Source organism: Ylistrum balloti, unplaced genomic scaffold (assembly GCF_031769215.1).
Source record: "Ylistrum balloti isolate Yb309-2 unplaced genomic scaffold, AGI_CSIRO_Ybal_v1 Utg370460, whole genome shotgun sequence".
Lineage (NCBI taxonomy): Eukaryota > Metazoa > Mollusca > Bivalvia > Pectinida > Pectinidae > Ylistrum > Ylistrum balloti.
The window spans coordinates 184,284-203,273 of record NW_026782304.1 but is presented as its reverse complement, the minus strand read 5'-3'; the positions used below and the strand labels follow the sequence as shown (position 1 = coordinate 203,273).

Here is an 18,990-nt window from a genome sequence, read left to right as displayed (position 1 = left end):
GACCAATGGAAACCAATGATATGAAATTTGAGAAAGATCTGTCCACAACTTCTCAAAAAATAGCAATAACAAGAATTATTACAGAGCAGACTAGGAGATGATGGATACAAGAAGATCTAAACAACCCACATACCATTTGATGGTAGTCTAAAACAATTTTCTGACTTTTCTTCCGATTTTCCAGTCTATTGGCAGCTTACATGCATCACTGTTGAGTCAAGGGAGGAGAGTCCTACTGTATGTGATGTAATTTTATCCATTCATTGACAGTACTTTTCTGGTACCAATCCAAATTTAAAGGTGTTGTTCAAAATGCTTAGAATATAACCAATCAAAATAGATGTAATCCCCGTATCTGTATTTCCAAGGTCTAAAAGATAAAACAACAAAACTTGATAGTTTTGAAAATTTATTTAGATTCATGGTTTACAATGAAAAAGTCAAGTGGAAGTTTATAAATGGAGAATTAAAGATGGGTGAATTTTAATCTTCATATGAATTTTTGATCCTTCTTTTTTCTACTGAACAAATCATTACAGCAAAAACTAAATCATACTCTGAGTAACGAGCCAAGAAACTGAAATATCAAGATTGATACAAAAAATCTACAGGACTGCACTCATAATATTCCAAAAATGGATTAATTTAGGAAACCAGTATGTAACTGAAATGTCACAGTAATAATTTATACTTAAACGTCACAGTAACAATTCATACTAAAATGTAACTTTAACAATTCATGCTGAAATGTTACTGAAACAATTTATACAGAAATGCAACTGTACCATAATTAATACTGAAGTGTTACTGTAACAATTTATATGATAAAGTTACAATAACAATTTATATTGAAATGCTGCAGTAACAATATTTACTGAAACCTTACTGTAACAATCTATACTGAAATGTTACTGTAACAATTTATTCTGAAACGTTACTGTAACAATTTATTCTGAAACGTTACTGTAACAATTTATTCTGAAACCTTACTGTAATAATTTATACTGAAATTTTACTGTAACAATTCATACGGAAATGTTACTGTAACAATTCATACTGAAATGTTACTGTAACAATCTATACTGAAACGTTACTGTAACAATCTATACTGAAACGTTACTGTAACAATCTATACTGAAACGTTATTGTAACAATTTGTTCTGAAACCTTACTGTAATAATTTATACTGAAATTTTACTGTAACAATTCATACGGAAATGTTACTGTAACACTTTTTACTGAAATAATACTGTTACAATTGAAACTGAAATGTTACAGTAACAATTTATACTTAAATTTTACGAAACGATTGATATTGAAATGGCACAATAACAATTTTCCTTTGATTATATTGAAAACACAAAATCTTTTATATCATTGAACTCGAAACACGATCAAAACGCTCTTTTCTCTATCTGTTTGGAAAACTGACCCCTTCACTATCAGCAACTATATAATACTTTTAAATGAGGCACAAGAAATGTTTGAATAATAAAAACATTTAGATTTTCTGTTTGCACCAAACATACTTAGACTTTCGTAGCAGTTGTACAAAAAGCGACCAAGTTAACCATACAAATTACATATACAAACTAAGCAGTGTATCAATGAAAGCAGAGTAATACTTGTATACATCAAAAAAAATAAACATTTCCCTCCAAACACCCACCCATTCAACAAAATAAAAACACATGGTATATGTTTTTTTCTCCCAAAAATAGTATATACAAATCTTAATAATTTCTCAACATACAGCATTAAACAACAATTACAATATTATTATAAAATTATATATCACAGAAAAAAAAATTCAAACATAAATCGCTAATAAAGACAAAGAAACAAGCAGAAGAAATCTTAACATATTAAAAACAGCATGTTTAAAATAACTTGCTTATCAACACTTCAGCTTAATTACCAGTATATCTTGTTAATATTGCCATGAAACAACATCAGCAGTAATTCCATGCATTATCAATGTCTTTAATTTCTGTATTTCAAAACTTATTTTCATATCTCTCTACTATGGTTCAGGCCCTGGAAAAAGTATTATCAAACAAGGTTTTAAAAATAACATCGATTTTTATATCATATTCAGCTCAAATGTAAATGGTTGTACCCTTGTGTTACTTATTAAAAGGCAGTGAATTTCCCTCTGAATACAACACAGCAAGTGTAGCACTCTGGGCAGTACCAAAATGGCACTACATATATATGTAGCTAAAACTTAACTAAAAAACAGCAGTTATTGCACAAAATAACACAAACGGGAAGAAATAAATTCTAAAAATTTCAACAAAAAATATTTCTATATAAAGCATTTATGATTACATGCATGCACAGGTTGGTCTGTACAGAGTCAACAGTGTACTGTACATAGTCAACAGTACACTGTACAGTCAACAGTACACTGTACGTAGTCAACAGTACATTGTGTATAGTCAAATGTACACTGTACATAGTCAACAGTACACTGTACATAGTCAACAGTTCACTGTACAGTCAACAGTACATATTACATAGTCAACAGTACACTGTACATAGTCAACAGTACATATTACATAGTCAACAGTACACTGTACATAGTCAACAGTACACTGTACTGATATAAACAGTACATTGAATTAAATGATGATATAGGAAGGAGGCTTCCTTTCTAAATGATTTATGATTTTTTTATTTTGAATATGTTAACATTATGTAATGGAATGAGTTCTATTCATCATAGGATTTAGAATCAACATTAGATGAAATTATAAATCACTGACTTGCTGGCAAACTATATGGACATCTTTTTTTATTTTTAAAAATTGAATGCAGGCTTTCAGATAATCTTCCAAAACAGAAAAAACAGCAATGCTGGTTAAAACGCTTTTGCTTAGCTGTAATAACCTGGTACCTTCCAAAGCCACAGCTTTTCTAACAAGGTTAGCTGTAATAACCTGGTATCTTCCAAAGCCACAGCTTTTCTAACAAGGTTAGCTGTAATAACCTGGTACCTTCCAAAGCCACAGCTTTTCTAATAAGGTTAGCTGTAATAACCTGGTACCTTCCAAAGCCACAGCTTTTCTAACAAGGTTAGCTATAATAACCTGGTATCTTCCAAAGCCACAGCTTTTCTAACAAGGTTAGTTGTAATAACCTGGTACCTTCCCAACAACCACAGACTTCCTAACAAGGTTAGCTGTAATAACCTGGTACCTTCCAAAGCCACAGCTTTTCTAACAAGGTTAGCTGTAATAACCTGGTTACCTTCCAAAGCCACAGCTTTTCTATCAAGGTCAGCTGTAATAACCTGGTATCTTCCAAAGCCACAGCTTTTCTAACAAGGTTAGTTGTAATAACCTGGTACCTTCCCAACAACCACAGACTTCCTAACAAGGTTAGCTGTTAATGCCTGTTACCTTCCCTGAAACCACAGATTTCTCAACAAGGTTAGCTTTTAATACTTGGTGCTATGCCCGAAAACCAGACTTCCTAACAAGGTTAGCTGGTATCTTTCCCTAAACCACTAGTTCAAATGTCATGTGATAGTATGCATGTATCTTTGTCAACCTGGCATCCATCTAGAAGGTTACGCACAAACCCCTATTCGCTAGTGCATGTATGCTAGAAGTCTGGAGTTTTTAAGATTTTTCTTCACAACTTTGAGACTTACTGTTTCTTTACAGAATGTTATCACAAAGTCCCTGATATTTGTTCCTAATGCAGCATAACCATTACGATCTTTTACTGGTGCTCACAGTGAAAGTATTTGTAATTTTATGCCTCTGTATTTGTTCCAAGGAAATATTATAACTCAGTAGATTACAGACTTGGTCTATTTAAGCTCAAGTGAATAACTGATGTAGGTAGTTAAAAGCTCCTTACCTGTGGCAGTTGGTGTTTCTAAGGAAGCTGGAAAACAAAATGGTCTTTGCTGAAGTAGTCATACTCTTGAGCAAGACACTTTACCCTAGTTGCTCTGGATGGCATACAACAAGCCTCATATATGTTGTTCAGTGAGGTAACTACTAGCTACTACAAGGTGACTCACCTCAAAAAGACCCTGACCCTGGCTGCAGGTTTTGTTGCAGGGCCCAATGATGCCAAATTCTAAAGATCTTTCACTCAATTACTTTGTGAAATTTGCCATATTCTTATGTTTGTTAATTTAAAGCTTTTTATCCAAAAAATAAAAAGAAGTATTCAAACTCTATACTTATAAACATCTAAAGTTCTACACTATATAAGATCTAACAAAAGACTGTTGAAGCTGTACTTTCTACAAAATCCAGCTAACCAAAGTAAATGCATCTCCTTAATACTGATTTTGCTGCCTGCACTGGGCCAACAGAAAAGGTACCCAATGCCTTAATCTTGCTTTCACTAATTTGTCAATTTAAGACAATATAGTTGATCGTAATGTATTTTACTTCAAATACCTAGCTTGATTCCACATGAAATGGTACAAATAAATAAGAAAAATATATGTGCAACACAAAAATGATTTGATGACAATTATTTCATAATCCAGTCACCCTAACATTTATAAAACTCTTGAAGTCTAATTCCACAAGGGTTATCTCCCCTCGTACAGCTTTTCTTTGTGTGTATTTGTCTTCTATACTCGGTCATGACATTACTCCAGGATCTATTTGACCAAAAACGAAAAAAAAAAAAAAATTTGGACACCTAACCTGATCATTGTTATAACCTGTCTACATTGCCTTCCTGATCATGAATAAAAAATCTATGTTATACAAACAAGATGGTTACTGAGGGCAGATGAATGACAGAGACACAAGTTACGTGAACAGATAAAGGCATGTGAGACACGATTTGATGACACTTCTCACTTTGGACAGACAGACAGACATGAATGACTGATGACATGACAGATGACTTGGGGTAGACAATAATACAACAAAGATGACAGCATCGTCATCGTCAGAAATTTTGGTAACTCTTTGAGAGCAAAACATAAATACATCCAGGACAATACCATAAATGTCAGTCTGAGAGACATTTATCAACACTATGTACAACATCATCTGCATTGTGGTGCTTCTCACTGGGCACCGTCCCAAGGATTTTCGCTATAAACACAGGTCATGACGACTATAAATAGACTTGACCTCTATTGGGTCAGTGACCCTGATCGTGACAGAGAGATTGTGGAAACGATGAAGTAAAGTTCACTTTATTTAATTACTTAATTGGTGGTCACTTCTAAACTCAGTTCTTCACTTTACATTAGGAATCAGCATCTTACGACATTACTTAGTATTCCACATCTGAAATGATGACCATATATGGTTTCCTTTGCGTGCATTGTAGTCGTTGACAACAAAGGCTTGGTTTTCCCCGCTACGCACATTATATCATAAGACTGAACTGGAAATTAGACATGAGTTGCCATCCCTTTGACATCATAGTTCATTCTCAACAGCTGAAAGCACTTTAGTGGTCAGAAATCCTCTTACATCCAAAGGATAAGAAATTAAAGTCAAAGAGCAACTCTTCACCTGGACTTTGTACATATATCCAGACTTGACTTGCAGAAGTCACTGTTTGTAGGAGTTGGTCCATAGATTCTGTCGGCTGAGTCCTGAACACGTACATATACACACATTCAAGAATTTTCCAATTCAAGGAAACAAAGATACCAGAAACAGCATGAACGGTAGCTCTAGAAACACTAGCTGTCAACCACGACACCTAGAAGAAAAGTAGATCCACAGATGTAGGTCGTTCACTCTTGAATTTGGTGTGAAAAATCCGTGAAAAGAAAGACTTCCAGTATACCCTTCCTACAGAGACCAGGCATCAGTGTAACGCACATCACACTCCTGCAGGGCAGGAAGTTTTGTCTGAAACAATTGAAATTATGACTCCAACATGTGAATCAATAAACTTTAATGATGGTGAAAATATTTTGAATCATGGAGGCTAAAGTGTTTGTGAATGGAAGCATGTAATCTGATAATTATAAAAACTGATAATTAAAACAAAGACATTGCAGGACAGAGCGCAGTGAATGAACTTAAAACAAGGACTTAGCCATCAAGATCCCCTGTCCATCTTCATTAGTAAAATAAAGTGAGCAACCTTGAAAATCTAAATTATTGAAACCATTTATTGTTTATGTTCAGTTTAAAGTTCGTTGAAAGTGATCAATATACTGATAATAATTGTAGCATGATACTGTGAATATTAACATCAGCTTATCATCCCTTTATAATCCCTTATTTTACCCAATGGTAATGATAGAATGTCTGTCACTTAATGTCAGTGATGCTGGATCAGTCAATAATTCTATTAGCACTCAAGTATGACAAAACAGTGAAATAGTTTATACATATTGATAAAATATAATACAGTATCTAATAGTCATATATGTAAAATTGCAATAAACTTACTATCAGTAAAACAAATTATAATTAGTGACAGCACAACATCACTTCAAACATTAGACTTCTAAAAACATTTTGGAGATTCACTTTCATAGATTTATTAGGGTTATTTACCAACTGATGAAAAGACCTTATGTTATTGTTCTGTTTCTCACTGTTACTCTTATTCCGCTTCCATGGTTTTGTGACATCTAAATTTCCAAATCGGAAAGAGATATGTTTAAATGTTTTTTAAAATGTCTTTTGAGACATGGTCTATTGATGTGCACTGATATTTTATTTAAAAAAAACTACAATTTCTATATGGCCGATATGACTTTAAATGTCAAAAGTTTAAAACAGCCATAATTCAGTAAGTATTTACAGCTTTTCTGAAATGATATTATGGTAGACAAAGACCCGCGCTTAATTTCATAATGGACATATAAATATCTAGGAGGTCAAATTAAAAAGCTCGCTACAGGGTCAAAGGTCATCTATTTTTCAACAATGGCTGAGGCTACTGATATTTGGCCTTGACAATGTTAGTATGAAGGGCTACAAAGTTTGTTACTATGGTAGACCTTGACTCACTTTAAAGGTCACGGCAGTCAAGTGGAAATAAAAAAAAAACCTGTTAAGTTTGTTTAAGACTTCAATACACTTCTTCTCAATTACAAAAGGCCTCGGCTACTGATATTTCTCTACTAACATGTAAGCATAAAGGGATACCAGGTTTCTAAATATGGCTAACTTTGACTTTCAAGTTTACAGTAGTCAAATGAAAATTATCAGCCGATCAAGTCACAGCATCCTCATAATATATATCAACTATAGCAAATACACATATTTTAGCGACAATCATTTTTCAATACTTTTCACACAGAAATGTCTGACTGCAGTAATTGTTATACAATTATTGTGGATGTCTCAAGTCATCTACATGCTGATTTTCCAAAAATATTATATAACACTGCAATAAAGTTTTATCACCAAGTAAAGTATGTTTACAGTATGAAATGTCAAGTATCATAACAGGAAGTTGATGGATTTCTTATTTGCAGTATTTGCCAAGCAGATGGTATACCAAAAAGCAAGGCAATGTAGTAGAATCATGATCCTGTTCAAATGGTAGAGAAATATGTAGGTCAGTTTACATTCCCATTATGGGCAGCTTTATGAGATGTTTTACAATCTTACCTTTAACCCTTCAAATGTCAATGCTGACAAACTTGTACTGTTCAGGTTCAGTTTGCGTAGGTTTTTCAAGGCTGGAAAACCAAAGGATTAAAGTTATGTTATGCTTTTTGTATATAGTGTAAAATCATATATTTTGGTGGAGCTAAATTTTCATGGTTTTCCAAAACAAGAGGTCTAAGGGGCCTGCACCTGGCTAATTCAGCTATTCAGTCATTTAACAAAGAATTCTAAATATGACATATAATTTCCTTATTTGGCCAAGCCTTGTGGTCAAACAGAAATCAGAGCATTCTATTCATATAAAATGCTTCAAACCAAACTTGGACAATATCCTTGTATGGAAGAAGGATTTCACATTTATCCGATTGGGACCCACATCTCTGGTGACTCCTGCATGATACCAAATTTAAGTTCCTTTCAACTAGGTATACTTCAGACCGATTTTGGAACAGAGTCAAGGCATTTCCACAAAAGATAGATTTTAGAGAATTTCCTCTATTTCCACTATTCGCCCCTGCCCAACAGGGACAACACCTACCATTTGTACAAAATTAATTCCCCTTTACTCAAGTATGCTTCAGACCAGTTTTGGGCAATATTCAGGCATTCCTACAAAAGACAGCTTTCAAACAATTTTCTCTATTTCCCCTATTGTGTCCCACCCCTCTTGCCCCTAAAGGGCTGACACCCACTGTTTGTACAATTAATTTCCATTCAGCCAAGCATGTTTCAGATCAATAGGGTCCTGCCCCTCCAGCCCAAGGGACCTTGACCCCTCAGGCCCTCGAGGCCTGTTATACAAACATTCCACTTCCCCAAAGGATGCTTCTGTCCAAATTTGGTTAAAATCTGATCAGCTGTTCATGACCAGGTGAGCTGAAAAATCACTATTTAGTTGTCACTTGTCTTTGTGGAGAAATTTTACTTAATAAATTTGAACTAATTTCAACAGTTTGTAAACACATAACTTTGTGGATTAAGAGTTAACATTTGTATGATGCTTGTGGAGAATTAGCAATAAGTTGACTTTCTTTTTATTAAAAGTAGTGAGATGTTTTTCAAACCAAAACCATCTTGAATGTAACACAAGTAGAAGTTCATTGAGTGCAAGCCCTGTTTCAATACAATATTCTGTTCAGAAGAAGTAGTAACAGCAAGTTTTTTTCGAGATGGTTGCCATGACAATCACCATGAATATAAAATAGGTCTGAATTTCAATTTGGAACTTTTTATCTTTGTAACCTAATCCATTGAAGAGGAGTAGAAATAATGAACGACACCAGCCTGTGATAGCACAGGGTACAAACTTCTCTCTGTAGAGCTGCTGTCAACGTACCAGACAAACATATGAGGCTTTTGTCAGTGACTGGAGTCTCACATAGGTTCAGCACTTGTAACTTTTGAAGGTACTCTGATATCATTTGTAGACCTGCGTCACCAAACTGTGAAAAAAGCAATATAACATTTTAGACAAATAGCAACAATATAATAATCTAGCTAATGAGAAGCCGAGTTGTGTATTGTGTCTAGTACTTACCAAAGTTACATATGCTAGAAATATTATGAATTTAATGTTTGTGAGTTTATCTGGAGGTACTTCATTACAAATCACTACTGACCAATTCTAACATCTTACCTGTGTAGACCACAAGTTGAGGTAACGTAACGATGGTAATTTGATCAGATCATTAGCACACGCACTTGTGACATGCGTGAAGGCCAGACTGAGGCACTCAAGGTTTCCAAAGGACCCAGAACTTAGCATCTTGGCCAGATCAGCATCCGTTGATTTTGATGGCAGGGTGAGCTTTTTAGGGCCTCCTTTTTGTTGCTAAAACAAAAATTTACAAACATTTGAGTTCATACAATTACACTGTACACTGTGCCTATTTACAAATATCAAAAACATGTAAACCAATCTCAATTCTCATTGAAGCTTTTTCAAACTTTGATGATTCATGTAAACACTGCCTGTATCAACCATTGACTTAAAGCTGACAATGTAAATCAAAAAGAATTAATTTTGAAATTAAAAGAACAGTTTTGTTTCCCAAATGCTTCAGCGATGCCCCCTATGATAACGATATCTTGCGGTCAGTGTATCTAAGGAAGTGACAGATATTTTAGTCCAAGCCTTGCTTGGAAATGAGTACGGGCATCCCAGGGTATAAAAGATCTGCAAATTGTTAAACTAATTATCATTTCAACATTGACAGCCTGCAGTGAAACTCGCCTGTATATCGTGTAAGTACACATATGCCTGACTCGAGGAGAGCGCACTCACCTGAGGACTTAAAACTTGCATGAAGATGATCAATAATTCTCAGCTATCCAAAGATATATCAAAACAATATAATGATACTGAGAACACAGCAAACTTTCTGCAGTCCATCATGTATATCCCGAAACATGTGCATGGGCACTGAGCTTTAGACATGACCAGTTACTATAATGTCAATGAAGCGTGTGACAAGCGCTGTATAACATACAACTATCATTTTTTTGTTTTATCAATCCAGGTCTTGTAAATGCTTGACTAGTAAAACATGTGAAAAGTGGTGACCTGTCATAGATTGTGTAAAAGTGCACTAGTGAACCCTTTTTCTTTAGGAAATAAATGGAAATAGTAAAGCTTATTATGCAGGAATTTATAAAATCAATGAAATCGAGTTTGCCATAGTTATTCATTTGTTGATACATTTTGTTTTTTTTCCTCAAAAATGCATTGGCTCTAGGTGTATAAATTGTAATGTCAATACATATTTCTGTTATTTGACTAATATTGTATCTGTTTGTCATAAAGATGTGTTCCACATTCTTTTCCAGGTTCTTCATTCACTCGGATGAAAAAATAGAAGCGAGTAAATGTTCTTATGCTTTGTTTCTTTTCGTCCCTTTGGGCCGATATTGAAATAATGAAAATCTGTTAGACAGGTTGCAGAACTTTTCTACCTTGGGATGCCTGTATATGTTTCCAAGCAAGGTTTAGACTGAAATGTCTGCCTTTTCCTTAGATACAATGACCAGAAGATATTGTTAGCTTAGGGGATGTCTCCGAAGCATTCTAAAAAATACATATTTACCTTTTACCACAACAAGAGGCCCATAGGGCCTATATCCCTCCACTGGATCTTAAAGCCAAGCCAATTCTTATATAATTACTGTTTTTCTCTTTTGATTCCAAGTAACAGTTTATATAGTTATCAGTTGGTATCTCAACTATATTAAAAATATGGCCCAGAAATAATGTCCCTTGAGGTGTGCCACATCCAAGGGTCAATTCTTATGTAACAAGCAATTCTCTCTATATATATATGGTTATGAGGTGGGAATTTCAACTGTTTTAAAGATATCATCCAGAAATTATTTGAATGTGTATTTCTCGATGCCCATCATTGCAATATATGGTTTAGAGGTGGGGATCTCAACTGTTTCCATTGCCATGAAACTGAGTCCCTAGGAGTGTGGCCAGTCCCCAGGGCCAATTCTTACACCACAATAGTGATTATATTTCTCAGCAATGCTATACATGGTTATGTAATGGGGATCTAAACACGTTTCCCCTATGGAGTCCCTCTCCTCCTCCCCTAGGGGGCCAAGATCCACCATTTATACAAAATTGTTTATTCTTCATCCAAGAATGTTTGAGACGAATTTTGGGCAAAATTCAATCATTCCTACAGGAGGAGTAGGATTTTAAAGACCATGCTTTGGACCAGGTCAGCTAAAAAATCCATCGGGTTCTTCTCCAGAAGAGTACTTCCCAAGAATTGTTCACTAACTGACAGATAGACCATAGACCACATACACACAGCAATTTGAGTAGCCCACCATGTGATGATTGTGAGTTTATCAAATTAATGTGAAAATTTCAAAATATCTAAAAAATAAAGAGTAAAAAGAATGTTGAGATGATTAAATATACCATAATATAGCTATACATACCAACTCCCTGAGGGCAATCTGCCTTTCACACAGTTGCGCGTACATACGCTTCCCCACATTAGTACTTTGCAGAGTCGTTACCATCTGCATCTTCATATCATTGCTCTCTACCACATCAAACTCCAACATCGCACACAATACCTGTGGAAAAATCATACCAATTAAATATCTATGAAATATCTAGTGATCACTACCCCAAACCTCAAACATTTCTATATACTTTGTGTATATTTTTTGTCCCATTCTTACTCTACATGGGTTCTATTTTCATTTTTTATTTTTATTTGTTATTTCCTTCTTAATTTCTTTTTATATTTTTTAGAGAGGAACCTACATTGTGGCTTGCCCTAATGGGAGCTTTATTGTTATTGTTACAGATATGTGGATGTAATAAAGTTGTCAAGGGGAGATAACTGTGAAAGGTGAAAACCTGAATGTGTTCAAAAGACTCTTTACCAGTGATGTTAATGTTAAATTCTTAACATCAGGTGTAATAAAGCATTAAACTTAAGTTATGTGTCTGTGTGGATGTTACTCATCTATAGTATCTTAACAAACCTCCATGGCTGCCTCGTTCTCTCGCAAGGCTAACAGCATGATGGGTCCTACCATCTTGTTGAGGCCGTTCAAAAACTTCTTTCTTTTACAACAGCAATGTATCAGGGAATTCAGCTGTAGAATCAAAATTAGGATAATCTTAGTGAAACAAGACATTATGTTTTAATCAATATTAGGACACACTTTCAAAATTAAAGGTAGAACACTTTAAATCAAATTTAGGAAATTTTTTCTAAATCAAAGTGAAGAAAATCTTTCTAAATCAAAGTTAAAACAATCTTTCTAAATCAAAGTTTGGACACTCTTTCTTAATCAAAGCAAGGAAAATATTTCTAAATCAAAATAAGGACACGCTTTCTAAATCAAAGTTAGGACACGCTTTCTAAAACAAAGTTTGGACATGCTTTCTAAATCAAAGTTAGGACATGCTTTCTAAATCAAAATCAAAGTGAGGACATGCTTTCTACAAAGTGAGGACACTTAGGACATGCTTTCTAAATCAAAGTGAGGACATGACAAAGTTAGGACATGCTTTCTAAATCAAAGTGAGGACATTAAATCAAAGTGAATCAAAACAAAGTTAGGACATGCTTTCTAAATCAAAGTGAGGACACGCTTTCTAAATCAAAGTTAGGACATGCTTTCTAAATCAAAGTGAGGACACGCTTTCTAAAACAAAGTGAGGACATGCTTTCTAAATCAAAGTGAGGACATGCTTTCTAAATCAATGTGAGGACATGCTTTCTAAAACAAAGTGAGGACACGCTTTCTAAAACAAAGTTAGGACATGCTTTCTAAATCAAAGTTAGGACATGCTTTCTAAATCAAAGTTAGGACATGCTTTCTAAATCAAAGTGAGGACACGCTTTCTAAATCAAAGTGAGGCAATGCTTTCTAAATCAAAGTGAGGACACGCTTTCTAAAACAAAGTTAGGACATGCTTTCTAAATCAAAATTAGGACATGATTAGCTAGGACACACTCTCTAAATCAAAGTTAGGACAAGCTTTTGAATCAAAGTAAGGAAAGTTTTCTAAATCAAAGTGCCTTCTTCTCTATATGTCTATAAATGTTTTGAAATATCTTTTGAAGCAGAAATCTTTTGGAGCAGAGATTTTATTCAAAGGTCTGCAGGGTGAAGGGACAATTATGGTAAAGAGGTGGAGACAGATATGGTGACCCAAGCTTTGTGAGGTAGATGATGTGTCATGGAGATATTAAGGAAGGGATTCTGAGACTGCAGGTAGAGAAGAGAAGAAAGTCTTGAGTTCAGGACGGTGGGGTAGAGATTTTGGAGTGGATATATTGAGACAGAGATTTTGGGGTGTACATGTAGATGTTTAAGGCTTGGATTTCTGGATAGAGATTTTGGGGTGTACATTTGAGGCAGGGATTATGGTAAGGTATATGGAATGAGGTGTATATTATCAGGCATGAGAGTTAAATGTACCCCAGGATTCTTAATTGGATATTATGATGCAGGAATGATGAGGTAGATGATGCTGACAAACCTACCATGGCTCCCCACAGCTTGCCCTCATCATCACAGGCTAAACTTCCTGGTGTGTACACATGAAACCAGCCCTCCTTGCCATCACGGATTCCAAGAATGGTTTGGTGAACATCACAGTGATCATCTTCAGCTATGTTCTGCAGGACAGGCTTCATTTTTCTACAAAACAAAATACATAAACAGAACCATGAATGACAGCAATGGCATTCATAATCAACTGCCATTCACATATCCATGAATGACATCTCTTGCAGTTAAAATCAAATGTTGTTAAAAGAGCCAAGCACAACAGCCCAGACATGCAGTGATAATCAAATGTCATTCACAAATAACATTCCTGCCAATGTCAATCAGCTTCATTTTCTATACAAACTGAACACTTTTTAACAACAAAGAAAAATAATTTCAACAAGGAAATTTGAATTCCTGATATCAAAATCTAAATTTTCTATACATTATAATGTCTGAATACATTGTACAAAACATGAAAATTTAGCAAATTTGACAAAAAATTTAAATACTTTGAGATTCTTGAAATCATTCCTACTACCAGCATACAAGTATTTTTCATTGTACTGTTTAACTCATTAATATGATCACTAGTTGAACACTCCATTCAGGAAGTTGAATTTTTTGACAAGATATGTAATAAGAATAATTAATTGCCCTTTTAAATAGTTTTCTTTTCAATTGTGTGAATATTTTTTTCATGATTTACAGTGTGTCCAGGTAGAAAGTAACAATACTTACGAAGTGAACAGCTCGTGAGCAAGGGCACTGAAAAAGTCAACAACAGTAATTTTATAGAAGCTGGCATTACACAAGAAGATATACTGAGATTAGTAGATAAGAACAATTCAACCTACTTGGAATAATCATAATGCTAAATGAATAAAACAGAAACATTTTCAGCGGAGACTACTCACTCGTTAGGAAATGGAATTGGTTGTAGCAGGCTACCAAGGACCAGTCTCCAGTCCGAGTAAGAAGACCTAAAAATATCAACAAACATTTAAATATCTACAAATGTATAAATATATATCAAGATGTCTAAAATTATAAAAATATGACACCAGAGCTATCACACAACAAAATCATGTCTATTGAACTAGTATACAAAATAGTGGACGTCTCACCATGAAACATGAATATCCAGCAATCGCAACACTCAATGCTACCTAGCTGCCATTGAAATTACTACAAGTCATTTCTACAGTATTACAATAACAAAGCACATATACTTACAGTGTTTCCAGGATTCCAATATAACATAGTAATTTCATCTCCCATTCCTGTTTATCCAAGATAATGGTGGTGTTGCTCTGCATAGCACTGAAAGAGGTAACCAATGGACTGATTGAAGGGCAATTTCATATTGTTTAACACTGAAGTTCCAAATTCTACTACAAAAGTCAATGTAACTATATGTCAGCACATTGCTTCTGAAATTCCTTTAATATATACACAAAGTACCTCAATGTAGAAAAATTTAGACTTGCTCATAAAAGTCAAATTTTTAATGATACAAATCACATAAAATAGGAGTTATTGCCCTTTGTTCATTTTTCTGTCAGTCTAAATGGAGCTATCAATTTATCTAAATTTCTCATTGATGTTTAGTAAATGTATTGTACTTTCTCTTATCTTCATAACAGGTGTAGATTGCAGCCAGACATACAGCAACCATGTTTGGCAGGACACGAGGATGTGGACATGTACTCGATGGACCATGCATACTGTAAACAAACAAATGAGTGGTCCCTTTAACATTCATTTTCTTCTCCATTGTAATTTCAAAACTTCGTTCATGATACCATATTAAGGTAAAAACTGTTATCTGTGTTAGCATTACCTCCCTTTATTATTTAAAATCACCCAGGTGATATCAATTTGATTGTAGATTGTTTAATTTAATTTGTTTAAATCAGTCATTTAAGCTGCGATGAAGATTTCTGAATTGAAATTCTTTTGAAAAGAAGATGAAGCATGGAAGTAATCTTAAGTGTCATTCATAATAAAGTCTCCAAGTTACAATAAGTAAGACAACTTGCACCTTTAAGTCCCTGTGTTACAGAAAGGTTACATACAGCCTTAAACATCTATGTTAAAATGAGCAAGTATCAATCCTAAATGTCGGTCTATGTCACAGTAAGGTGCCATACAGTCTGAAATCTCCATGACATAGTAAGGTAACATACAACCTTAAGTCTCTATGACATTAATACAGTCTCAAGTCTCAATGACAAAGTATGGTAGCTAAAATGAAGTCTTAAGTCTCAATGTCATAGTAAGGAAGAATACAGCCTTCAGTCTCCATGTCACAGTAAGGTAATATACAGCCTTAAATATCCATGTCACAGTAGCTACAAAACAGTCTTAAGTCTCAATGTCACAGTAAGGTAATATACAGCCTTAAATATCCATGTCACAGTAGCTACAAAACAGTCTTAAGTCTCAATGTCACAATTAGGTAACATACAGCCTTAAATATCCATGTCACAGTAGTACAAAACAGTCTTAAGTCTCAATGTCACAATTAGGTAACATACAGCCTTAAATATCCATGTCACAGTAGTACAAAACAGTCTTAAGTCTCAATGTCACAGTAAGGTAATATACAGCCTTAAGTCTGTCTCCGTGATAAGAATACAGCCTTGATGTCTTTCTGTCGCCATACCACTTAAGGTCCAATTAAGCCTCCTTTTTTCCTTCTCACAGTAAGGTACCTTACTGCCTAAAGTCTCCATGGTATGAATACAGCTTAAGTTTCAATTTCACAGTAGCAAAGTTAAAATACAGCCTTCAGTCTCAATGTCACACTAAGGTAACATACACCCTCAAGTACAGCCTTACAATAATCATGCTACTGACCTTCTGACAAAGTTTTGTACAACGTTGAAACCATCGTTTTGACAATTTAAGGCCTGGATGTACTCTTGTACGAATCCTCTCATTCGTGGATACTTTCCAAAATCCTGTAAAATGACTTAATCTTTTCACATCCAAAACATTAATGACAGTTTATAAAACAGTAAAAAAGATGGTATGAAGCTAAGGTATTCCAACCAGATAAGAGCACTACATAAAATTTATTGGGTTATGAAATAATATGGCTAGTTAGGGACAAAATATGTTCTACTAATCACTTCTCAACAGGAAACAGGATACTAACTGTAAATTGACATTATTGATATTAAGTAGAGTTACTCACTGTGTTGTGTTTCATAATCCTCATGACAACTGGAGTGAAGAGTTCTATGACAATACTGGAGCGTGGGCTGTTTTTACAGTGCTGTTAAAAAAATACACATGCAAATTGATTAAAATGCCCCACATCACAAAATGCTGCAGACATGAAGAACAATTGACTGTATGGCCCAGAGGCCAAGTATCATCCAGACTGTATGACCATGAGGCCAAGTATAATCCAGACTGTATGACCCAGAGGCCAAGTATAATCCAGACTATATGACCCAGAGGCCAAGTATAATCCACTATGTATGGTTGTATAACCTAGAGGCCAAGTATAATCCAGACTGTATGACCCAGAGGCCAAGTATAATCCAGACTGTATGACCCACCCTGAGGCCAAGTATAATCCAGACTGTATGACCACGAGGCCAAGTATAATCCACTATGTATGGTTGTATAACCTAGAGGCCAAGTATAATCCAAACTGTATGACCCACCCTGAGGCCAAGTATAATCCAGACTGTATGACCACGAGGCCAAGTATAATCCACTATGTATGGTTGTATAACCTAGAGGCCAAGTATAATCCAAACTGTATGACCCACCCTGAGGCCAAGTATAATCCAGACTGTATGACCACGAGGCCAAGTATAATCCAGACTGTATGACCCAGAGGCCAAGTATAATCCAGACTGTATGACCCAGAGGCCAAGTATAATCCAGACTGTATGGTTGTATAACCTAGCGGCCAAGTATAATCCAGACTGTATGACCCAGAGTCCAAGTATAATCCAGACTGTATGACCCAGAGTCCAAGTATAATCCAGACTGTATGGTTGTATAACCTAGCGGCCAAGTATAATCCAGACTGTATGGTTGTATAACCTAGCGGCCAAGTATAATCCAGACTGTATGACCCAGAGTCCAAGTATAATCCAGACTGTATGACCCAAGTATAATCCAGACTGTATGGTTGTATAACCTAGGCCAAGTATAATCCAGACTGTATGGTTGTATAACCTAGCAGTATAATCAAGACTGTATGGTTGTATAACCTCCAAGTATAATCCAGACTGTATGACCCAGAGTCCAAGTATAATCCAGACTGTATGGTTGTATAACCTAGCGGCCAAGTATAATCCAGACTGTATGGTTGTATAACCTAGCGGCCAAGTATAATCCAGACTGTATGGTTGTATAACCTAGCGGCCAAGTATAATCCAGACTGTATGACCCAGAGTCCAAGTATAATCCAGTGCAGTCTATACACTTTATATCAATATCATTATCAAGACCCCTGTGTTTTCCAGACCTAGTGTTATCCACTTATCCCTGTGTAATTCAAATTTGTGTAATTGGAACTCTCTATATCATTATCCAGACCTCTGTGTAATCTAGACCTAGTTTAATCTGGATTTCATATCTTATAACCACAACCCCTGTATAAAACAGATCACACTACGTACTCTACACTCTGTATAAACCAACAGAATTATTCAATTACCATCGAAAATGTGCATATTGAATAAGGCAAAACAAAACAGGACCATTTAGAAAGGTGATCATCATATAAAAGTGTTTTTTGAAAAGTTACAAACCATTAGTAAATTGTTTAAGGAAAGAGCTATTTATAGGAGCTAAAGAAGGGGAACAACTCTACTTCTTAAATAAGCAATATCTAAGCATCCTGTATTTATTTATCCATTTTTATCCATCTTTATTTATTTATTAATTAAAATCCAAATGATAGATTTATAAGACAGACTTACCAAATTTCAACTATGTGTCTGATTTTCAAATCCAGTCCATTGTACTGATTTATGGATAGCTCACCTTGCTGAAGAAGCCACATATTTCCTGTGTAGGGTAATTGTTTTCCAGTAGAGGTGTCAAGGCTACGATGATGTTCTCGTGTGCTACTCTGGTGATGAAATCGGCATTCTGTAATAGAGACCTCTCCCTTAGTAAACATTTATGTTATGACATGAGAAGACCAAGAAGACAGAAAAAGTAGACAAATTGTTTCTCATTCACTTCACATCAAGATCCTGTTAGTTTAAGGGAAAATATAATTATCTCACACAGGGTTGGGGAAAACAGCTGGATATCCCAACTCTCAATTGCGTCAGACTGATCAGCATTCCTAGTACTGGCCAGTCAAACTCTTTCACTAGGTTGGAATATCCCTGTCCATTGATTCTAGTAGTCA

General features: G+C 35.0%; 1 protein-coding gene across 1 annotated transcript in view; it reads right to left on the bottom strand.

The window, feature by feature from the left end:
- Positions 1-396: 396 nt before the first annotated feature.
- Positions 397-18,990, bottom strand: part of LOC132555210 (C-Maf-inducing protein-like) — a 72,228-nt gene continuing 53,634 nt past the window's right edge. The window contains exons 6-19 of the mRNA XM_060219565.1: positions 18,615-18,722; positions 16,801-16,881; positions 16,461-16,564; positions 15,224-15,325; positions 14,835-14,921; positions 14,516-14,581; positions 14,340-14,366; positions 13,592-13,748; positions 12,078-12,191; positions 11,520-11,660; positions 9,211-9,405; positions 8,911-9,016; positions 7,575-7,645; positions 397-5,852 (exon numbers count right to left, since the gene is read on the bottom strand). Coding sequence (XP_060075548.1) covers positions 5,793-5,852; positions 7,575-7,645; positions 8,911-9,016; positions 9,211-9,405; positions 11,520-11,660; positions 12,078-12,191; positions 13,592-13,748; positions 14,340-14,366; positions 14,516-14,581; positions 14,835-14,921; positions 15,224-15,325; positions 16,461-16,564; positions 16,801-16,881; positions 18,615-18,722 — 1,419 coding nt within the window. The 3' untranslated portion in view covers positions 397-5,792. The remainder of the gene's footprint in view (positions 5,853-7,574; positions 7,646-8,910; positions 9,017-9,210; positions 9,406-11,519; positions 11,661-12,077; positions 12,192-13,591; positions 13,749-14,339; positions 14,367-14,515; positions 14,582-14,834; positions 14,922-15,223; positions 15,326-16,460; positions 16,565-16,800; positions 16,882-18,614; positions 18,723-18,990) is intronic.